Below are 8,849 nucleotides of genomic sequence, written 5' to 3' on the forward strand. Positions count from 1 at the left end.
TACTAAAAACATTGAGAGAATTAATCTTATCCCAAGTTTTTGTGGAAACACTGGGATAATATAAAACATCCAAACGTTTTATTAAAAATGTTGTGATAAGTAATTTTATCCGAACGTTTTTTTTATAAAAACATTGGGTGTATTATTTCTAAAATAGTATTTTAAAAATTAATATTGAAAATAATAATATTTTAAAAAACAAAACTTTGAAAATAGCTGTCACATTTGCGAATACTTATTATAATATAATAAACTTACCCATGATTTGATGGCTAACATGTTAGCATTTTTTAATTGTTTAAGATTTATTTTTTTAATGTACAAAATTTTTAATTAATTAATTTTTTCTATAAATAGAAAATGTTAGATTACGATGGTGTGAATAAAAAGATTTTTATATTATTAATAATTTGTTTGATAACTACTTTATTTTTTATTTGCACTTTCTTAAAATTAATCTTATAACTATTACTTTACATTTGTCTGGTTAACAAATTTTCAATAACATTTTTTAAAATAAAAGCTAAACTAAAAAATGAAAATAAGTAATTTATAAAAACTTATTTTTATTTCTAAAATTTGACTAAAAATTTAAATGTATTTGAAAGAAAAACGAAAAATATAATAAAGAATTTTTTAGAAAACAAGTCTAATTTAAAAAAAATATATAATGGAAAAATAAAATAGTTTTCAAACTGAGTTAAATAATTTGTTTTAGAATTCAAAAATATAAAACTAACGAGGTGATCTCTCTTTTTCAATTTTTATATCTTTCACACTTTATTATTTATTTAATAATAATAATAATAATAATAATAATATAATAATTATTATTATTACAATTGAAACACGGTGGTTTTCAGCAAAATCTTATTTTGTTTAAACAAATTTCAATCCGCGCCTCCACCCCTCGATTTTTCCCTCTCTTCCTTTATGCCACTGTGGTCGCTCCCCACCGAAGTCGCCGCCGTCGCCGCATCCCGCTGAAACCACTGCCGCCGCCGCATCGTTTCTGGAGGTCTCAGAGTCTCTGCAACGTTGCTCACCGTCCTCAGCCTCTTCGAACTTCTTTTCCTTCTTCCAAGGTATGCCAAACACTCCTCTTTCCAATCTATTATAATTTTCTTATAATTCTTCAAAATGTTTGCTTCACTGGTTGCTCAATTTCCACGTTGAAGTTAGAAATTATGTGTAAATGTCGATTTTGGTGGTGAAAGATGTGAGTTTTGGGATTCGGCATTGTAACTTTTATTCTGTATTTCTTCTGCTTGGCTATTCTATTGTGCATTTATGAATTGGAAGTGGTGTTTACCCTAGCACATCAGTTTACCTTTTTTTTTTTTTTAATGTATCGAAATGGTAAATTGTATTCGGAGTTATATCATAGATAGATGGTGCTTATTGAAATTTCTACTGGAAATTGGTGTTTGAATTCCCCAATTGAAATTCTCAAAATTGAAATTAGTGAATTGGAATTCATTATTGTACGAATTCCTGAATTTGGATTACGTTAGTTAGTGATCATTATTTGAAATTGGGAGTTGGGAATTCATGTTAGTCAATGGTTGGTTTTGTTAAGAGATCACATTAGGAGGTTATTGTCATTCTGATATTTTGTCTTTACTGATGTAAGTGAAATGTATTTGCCTGCAATGCAAGACAAACACTATGAAATAAAGCCATGATGGAAGCAGACAAGACTTCTGTTGAACATATCCCAATAAGGAATATATGAAATTAATTGATTCTAAAGTTAATGCTAGATGAATGACGCTCAAGATCAAAAACTAATTTAATATTTAGACATTAATTAAGAATTATATTTTGACTAAACAATTTCCCAAAAAGCATAACTAAAAGCAAAAGGGCCCCTTCATGTCCTGAGATTTTATAAATTTTAGGATGACTTTCCTTTGTAGGAAACTGATATATATTAGAAAAAAAGAAATAGTTTTCAAGGGTACTATGACCATAGACACTATTGCCCAGACATAAATTCTGAATTAAAGAAATAGAAAAATGACTTCCAAATTAATCCAAAGAGATAATTTGTATTCGTTTATTTTGTCCAATAGGGTTATAATAGATAATAATGAACTCTTTGCTTGATTCACTTGTTACAATGCACATACTTGGGGGCTTGGTACATGCACCTATAAACTGTACAACATTCTTGTGCCTGACTTTTCTACAAGTCAACAATAAATGTTCATCAAAAGATTATTAACATGGAACTCAACATAAAGCAGAGTAGCTCAACCTCTCTACACATCACTAGAATAAGAAAGGGAGGAAAGACAGCAGAAACAAAAATGGAAGCAGTAGAAAATTTACTTTAAAGGTAGTTACTATCATTGAAAATCTCGGTAAAGGAACAAATTCACTTGATGTCACTCGTAGCTTATGGATAGAAATGTTTAACAGTATTAATTATAACAAGCATCAAATATTCTGCCAATTATTTACTGTCCTCCAATTCATCCTTCGTATATAAAGTTATAAAATATCCCTTATATTCCATTGCTTCAGTTCCTCTCCGATCAACAACAACCCCAACCCCCTTATGGTCATAGACACTACCACCAGATAAAGCTTTTGGGGAAGACCGATATGATAGAAGAGATAAATAGAGACAGAAGTATGGAGAGAAATAGAGAGATAACATAGATTGAAGGATGTTTTAGGAAAATTATAAGACTTGTAGTTTGAGAGAGATGGTTGTTGAGTAATGGTGTGTTAGAAGAAAAAATTATTTGAAAGTTCTCTGTCAGTTCATTTGTCACTATCATTGTGTGTAGAAAAAATTGAAGGCAACAACAAAGAGGTGGCATTCATGATATTATCGAAAAATAGAATGAAAATGAATGATTATTATTCTCTTAGTACCATCAATTATAGAATCTTACATGAGTTTGTGTACTTATGATTTCTATTTTTGATTTTGTATTATGTTTTGGTTTCTTTTATATGGTCTTATTTATCTTTTCTAAAGCTTGTGATTGTTTGGTGTGAACACTCTACAAAGCTATTGTAGCCTCCGCAAGCTACAAGCATTGAGGGGAGGGGGTTTGTGTACTTAAAGTAGCTTCTATTAAGCATTGTAATTATTGTGTCTTTAAGGGGAGGATCTTTATGGGGTTAATTATTTTTAATTTAATTTAATTTTGTTTGTGGTTGTGGTGAGAAATGTGATTTTTGTTAGCTATGTTTTATGTTATATGTTTGCAGGTGCAAAATTTGTTTTTGTTAGCTATGTTTTATGTTGGTGGGTGCGGAATTTGTCTCTCTTAGCTATGTTTTATGTTTTCATCAAGCTTTTATTTTCACAGATATATAAAGTGGTGATCATTTTGGCTTATAAGTACTTTGTGCTTACATAAACTATATTTTTCAGGTTCTTTGAATTTGGCTACTATGAAGTTTTGTCATGTAGAGCTTTTGAAATGCATGAAACTTCTACTTAGGTTTATGTAGCTTTTGAAACGTATTGAACGTGTAGTATTTGATATATTTTGGTATTCAATATTTTGATATTTAATATTTTGGTATTTGACCTTCAAGTCAGGTATCCCAAGAATGTTGGGATTGAAATTAGCGCATTTTATTTTGGAAAAAAATTAAATATATATTGCCAACATTTTTGATAAAAAAGTCGTCAAAACTATAAATATACCGACGTTTGCAAAACGTTGGCAAAATAGTAGATCTGTCGATGTTTTTCAAAACGTTGGCAGAATAGTAGATGTGTAATGTTGACAGATGGAAACTTTTGCCAACATTTTGAAAAACGTTGGCAGATGGAAACTTCTGCCATCGTTTTCATAACTTCGGCAACTTTGCTAACGTTTAGAAAAAGTTGGCTGAAGTAAGCCCTACCAACATTTTTTGAAGGTCGGCAAAAGTATGGTTTTGCCAACGTTTTTCAAAAAATGTTGGCAATGTGCTTTCCCACAGCACCAGTTTTATTTAGATTTCAGTTCCATATTCATGGGAATACCTTGTGCAGGCAGTGAAGCATTGGGTCAGATGGAAAACAATGTTCTGGCATCGGTACATGCTACTGTTTTTAAGGAATCAGAGAATCTTGAAGGGAGAAGCATCAAAGTTGAGGGATACGACTTCAATCAAGGAGTCAATTACTCCAAGCTTCTAAGGTCCATGGTCTCCTCTGGATTTCAAGCCTCCAATTTAGGAGATGCCATAGAAGTTGTCAATCAAATGGTTAGCTAGCTAAAATACACGTTCCTTCGTTGTTTCAGGGATGCTTATAACATATATACTTCATCTTGGTATATATATGTTTTAGTTATCTTTGATGGTTTTCTTTTGATAAATGACATTGAATTGCATTGAAGTTAGATTGGAGGCTTGCCGATGAGGATATAACAGAAGATTGCTCTGAGGAGGAGAGGGATCCAATCTATAGGGAGTCTACGAGGTGCAAAGTGTTTCTTGGTTTTACATCTAATCTTATTTCTTCTGGTGTTAGAGACATAGTTCGCTATCTTGTTGAACATCATATGGTGAGTTATACCTGATACATAATGTTGATCAATTTAGTTTTTTTTTCTTTTTTTAGTATAACAACATGAAGTGGGGATTCAGTCGGGGTATATGTCTTAATCAATTGGGCTATGTTCAAGTTGGCATGGATCAATTTAGTATTTAATATTTGTCTTTTTAAAAAATGCTTTCAATCTAGTAGAAATTGATTAGTTAATCTACAGCTTGTTAGGAATTGATTTCAAAATAGTCTTTTGGCTTTAGGACAGATTTAGGAGAAACATACTTGGATAAATATTTTTAAAAAAAGTCTGTATTTTTTTTAATTCCTTTAGTGTACTTTTATGGATTTTGAAAACCACAAGTTTGTGTATAATAACTTCAATATGCACAATAACATTAATCTTTACAAGTCACTAATCATAAATATTAAACACAAAATTGTTTTGAAAAAAGTGTACTTAACAAGCCATAAGTATATTATTCTTTCTGTTGCGTGAGACTTGAATCAAGAATCATCTAATCGTGTTAGAAATGAATGCTCCATTTTTTGTAATATCATATAATGACCAGAGGTTCATCTAATGCCAAGACTCATGATGGATAATGGTTATAGGAAAATGTGGGGCAACAAAAACTTTCAAAATATGTGAATAATTTACTAAGGTTTTGTTGTATGATACCTTTATATCTCACTCTTGCTTTTCTCAACTCATGTTGTCAGGTAGATGTGATTGTCGCTACTACTGGTGGTATTGAAGAAGATCTGATAAAATGCCTTGCTCCCACTTATAAAGGTGATTTTTCTCTACCTGGAGCCCTTCTTCGGTCAAAAGGGTTGAATCGCATTGGTAATTTATTGGTCCCTAATGATAATTATTGCAAATTCGAGGATTGGATTATTCCAATTTTGGATCAGATGTTGAAGGAACAACTTGAAGAGGTACTTACTTTCAATCCTTGAAGAGGTACATACTAAAAGATTATATTGATGTATTACAACTTGAAGAGTACTTACTTTCTATTATATTTTTATTTTGTCTACAGTTGAAGTTGTTGGTTTGCTGTTTGCATTTTCTTAAACATGAATATAATCTTTTAGTTGGACAGCAATTCTTGTTTCTTATTTCTATCACTTTCATCATCCAACTCTTGGATTTTTGTTTTTAAATTGCAAGCATTTAGAATGAGATTTTGTTTGATAACATTCTCATTTTCCATTTTCTATTTTGTAATTTCCTCTTCTTTTTTTTTTTAAAAAAAGGAATGATAGAAACAAGATTGATACACACACAGAGATATATATTTGTTTATTCATCTCTTTTTTATTGAAAAAAGAAACAGACACACATACACAAAAATTTGGAAACAGGGGCATGAGTTAAATGATCCCTTGAACGTCTAAGAGTGTAGGTTGTAGTGCATTTAGTCTTTAGTTGCAGTGCATATCTGAGATTAGTATGCTCTACACTAAGGTCTTCATTTTCATGATAATTTTTTCCCTCTCTGCAAGTTGAGCTCGTTACTTCTGTTTTCCTTTTTTATTTTATTTTCTTTGAGGCTCTTCTTTAAAATATACAGCAGATATGTAAGAGTGTTGGAACACTTTTCCTTGTAATATGTATCTAATTTTCTCATTCATTTTGTGTGGTCTTCATAGAATGTAATTTGGACACCATCCAAGTTAATCCAACGCTTGGGAAGAGAAATAAATGACAAGAGTTCGTATCTTTATTGGGCCTATAAGGTAAAATTAAATAGAATCCTTTGTACCTGTTCTAATGTTTATCAAGTCGCTGTCATAATTATAGTTCATTATAGCCTCCTTGTTATATTTTAAAATTATCAATAACCTTACAATTGTAGGAACTAGATCTTGTTTAGGTAGAGCATGAAGATTTGGAGATCAAATTAGAAGTTTTTGTCGTCTCAAATTTATTAAGACATACGTCAATTACTTATGATGTCAAGATCTTTATTAGGATCAGATAGCTTCATTTACAAACTTTTACATAATCTGGAAGTTCGGTTTTTCCTCCTGATGTTTTATTTTTGAATTTTAGCTAATTGTATTAGAAATTTGGTAACTATCTAGAAACAAGCATGAAGCATCCAAGTGCAGTTGAATTACATTTTCAGTTTAAACAGTGAATTTGATATTATTCTGCAGAACAATATTTCAGTCTTCTGTCCTGGATTAACAGATGGCTCATTGGGGGATATGCTGTACTTCCACTCTTATCGTAATCCTGGGTTGATTATTGATGTAGTTCAAGGTCAGTCTTTTCTTTCCCTTTGTTTGGGGGGGGGGGGGGGGGGGGGGTGCGGGATGGTGGTTAAACAGTGGAATGAAGGTGAATTTGGTTATTTGGACAGATATTAGGGCCATGAATGGTGAAGCTGTCCATGCAAGTCCAAGGAAGACTGGAATGATAATTCTTGGTGGGGGTCTCCCAAAGCATCATATTTGCAATGCCAATATGATGCGCAACGGTGCAGATTATGCTGTCTTCATCAATACTGCTCAAGAGTTTGATGGAAGTGACTCTGGAGCCCATCCCGATGAGGCTGTCTCTTGGGGCAAAATACAAGGTTCGGCCAAGACTGTTAAGGTTTGCCTCATTCATCCATTTTTCATTACCAAGTTGCCTAATTCTTTTGGGTCTTAACATAAATTTCTTTCAACAACAAACCTCTTCTGTTTCCAGTTCTTGCATTTGAACAGTTTCCTGGTTTCACTCTTCATTGTTCTTCGTGTTAAATGTCATAAAGTTGTGATTCTAATCAATTCCCTTTATGGGCAAACCAGGTACATTGTGACGCCACGATCGCTTTCCCGTTGCTCGTTGCAGAAACATTTGCCTCAAGAAGAGAGAAGGAAAAGGACGTTACTGCCAAAGTCTCGGGACGCTGATCCATGTAACAGTATGAATTTTAAATCTTTGATCCTTAAATTGGCTTGTGGTGTCCAGTGAACTCTGTGAGCTTAAATTAAATTACCTCACTGAAACTCAGGGGAGGTTCTAGTCCAGAAATACCTCCTCCGTGGCAGTGCTCTCTTTATGTAATGGACAACTGTTTCACTATTGATCAAAAGAATAAATTTTGGTTCTACATTATTCTCTGGGAATTATTATTTAATTTAATTTTGTTCTCTTCATTTTAGAATTGAATTCACCTTCTCACATATTAGACTGAGCTCCTCATATTTGGTTAATCAAATGAAAGCAAAGCAAAGTCTATGCATTCGTTCAAATTGTCTTGTTCCTTTGTTTATTATTTTAGAAGGCACACTATTTTATGCATAAATAGTGTTGGAGATTTGGATTCTTTTTTGTGTGGTTTTCCAAGTCATCTCCTCTTTAGCCCTAGGGGGTTGAATGCAATGAAAACCCTGTTGTCTTGCCTTGGCCACATTTTATGCACATGGAATTGAAATTTTCCTAGAGTTGAGACTTGGTGGAGCAGGTAACTGAATATTCATAGTTTTTTTTTTAGTTCAACTTGTCGTGATGGAGATTCGAACTCATGACCTTTTGATTAGAGAGATGTATTTTGACCAATTAAACTACCTTCAAGTCTGTGAAGGTTCAGGTTGTTATCACCTATTCAACATAAAAGAGCAAGCACTCTCGCTGATTCGAGTTCCAATTATAAGTATGATTCATGCTACCAAACTTAGCATGTTTTCAATAACTTTTGAGCGAAATGCTTTATAAATAAAAATTATTTTCTCTAAAATTGTCTTTGGAATAATTATTTATTATAGTATAGTTTCCTAAATTGTTTTAGATAGCTACAATAGTTTTTAAATCATCCACGTGTTTGGTAACGAATAAAATGACATGTTTAAAAAGTCAAATTACTTTAAAATCTATTTTGAAAAAACATTGCGGGATGATCATCCGAATAATTTATTTTAAAGTGAATTGAAATTATAAAAACCGTGACACGAGGGAAAAAAAAAGAGACAGAAAACTTGAATTTTTAAAAATATATCAAACTCACTATTTCACATACTAAATCAAGCATTTAAAGTTTGCTGGTAGAATTAACAATAGGAGTCCTCGATGAAAAAGGTAAGAATATTATTTGTTTTTTATTATAGTCAAATGAGGTGGCAAATATTATCGCTTAAATTACCGTGGGACTTTAATTGCAAGTGATACGTTATTTATAAGAAAATAGTATTTGCTTGTAATGATAATAATGACCAGCTTAACGAGCAAAAAGAAAAATCCATTGAAATTGGGGCTAGATGCATTTCAATTTGATTATAATTAATTACCTGTGACGATATCTATTTATTTATAATTTGAGCATGAGAAATTTTGAGTCCTTCAATA

The 8,849-nt window shown here is 31.9% G+C and overlaps 1 protein-coding gene across 2 annotated transcripts; it reads left to right on the forward strand.

Annotated features, from left to right (window-relative positions):
* The first annotated feature begins 868 nt into the window (after window positions 1-868).
* On the forward strand, window positions 869-7,622 carry LOC111011850 (deoxyhypusine synthase-like). Of its 2 annotated transcripts, none has more exons than XM_088123478.1 (8): window positions 869-1,085; window positions 4,007-4,221; window positions 4,356-4,523; window positions 5,228-5,446; window positions 6,164-6,250; window positions 6,674-6,779; window positions 6,880-7,115; window positions 7,313-7,622. In XM_088123478.1, the coding sequence occupies exons 2-8, from the start codon at window positions 4,027-4,029 to the stop codon at window positions 7,415-7,417; spliced, it is 1,116 nt and encodes a 371-aa protein (XP_087979604.1). In that variant the 5' UTR covers window positions 869-1,085; window positions 4,007-4,026; the 3' UTR covers window positions 7,418-7,622. The 2 variants fall into 2 exon arrangements, with proteins under 2 accessions (XP_087979604.1, XP_087979605.1); XM_088123479.1 differs by having other exon boundaries at window positions 6,880-7,095.
* Window positions 7,623-8,849: the final 1,227 nt, after the last annotated feature.

The sequence above is a fragment of the Momordica charantia genome, assembly GCF_013281855.1.
Source record: "Momordica charantia cultivar OHB3-1 chromosome 4 unlocalized genomic scaffold, Mcharantia_2.0 BLBB01000004.1, whole genome shotgun sequence".
Classification (NCBI taxonomy): Eukaryota; Viridiplantae; Streptophyta; class Magnoliopsida; order Cucurbitales; family Cucurbitaceae; genus Momordica; species Momordica charantia.

Excerpts from the sequence above, each read along its gene's own strand:
- LOC111011850 (XM_088123478.1), top strand. The coding sequence starts at position 4,027 with ATGGAAAACAATGTTCTGGCATCGGTACATGCTACTGTTTTTAAGGAA. Across the intron at positions 4,524-5,227 it reads ATCTTGTTGAACATCATATG|GTAGATGTGATTGTCGCTAC; the intron begins GTGAGTTATACC and ends TCATGTTGTCAG. Across the intron at positions 7,116-7,312 it reads GTTCGGCCAAGACTGTTAAG|GTACATTGTGACGCCACGAT; the intron begins GTTTGCCTCATT and ends TGGGCAAACCAG.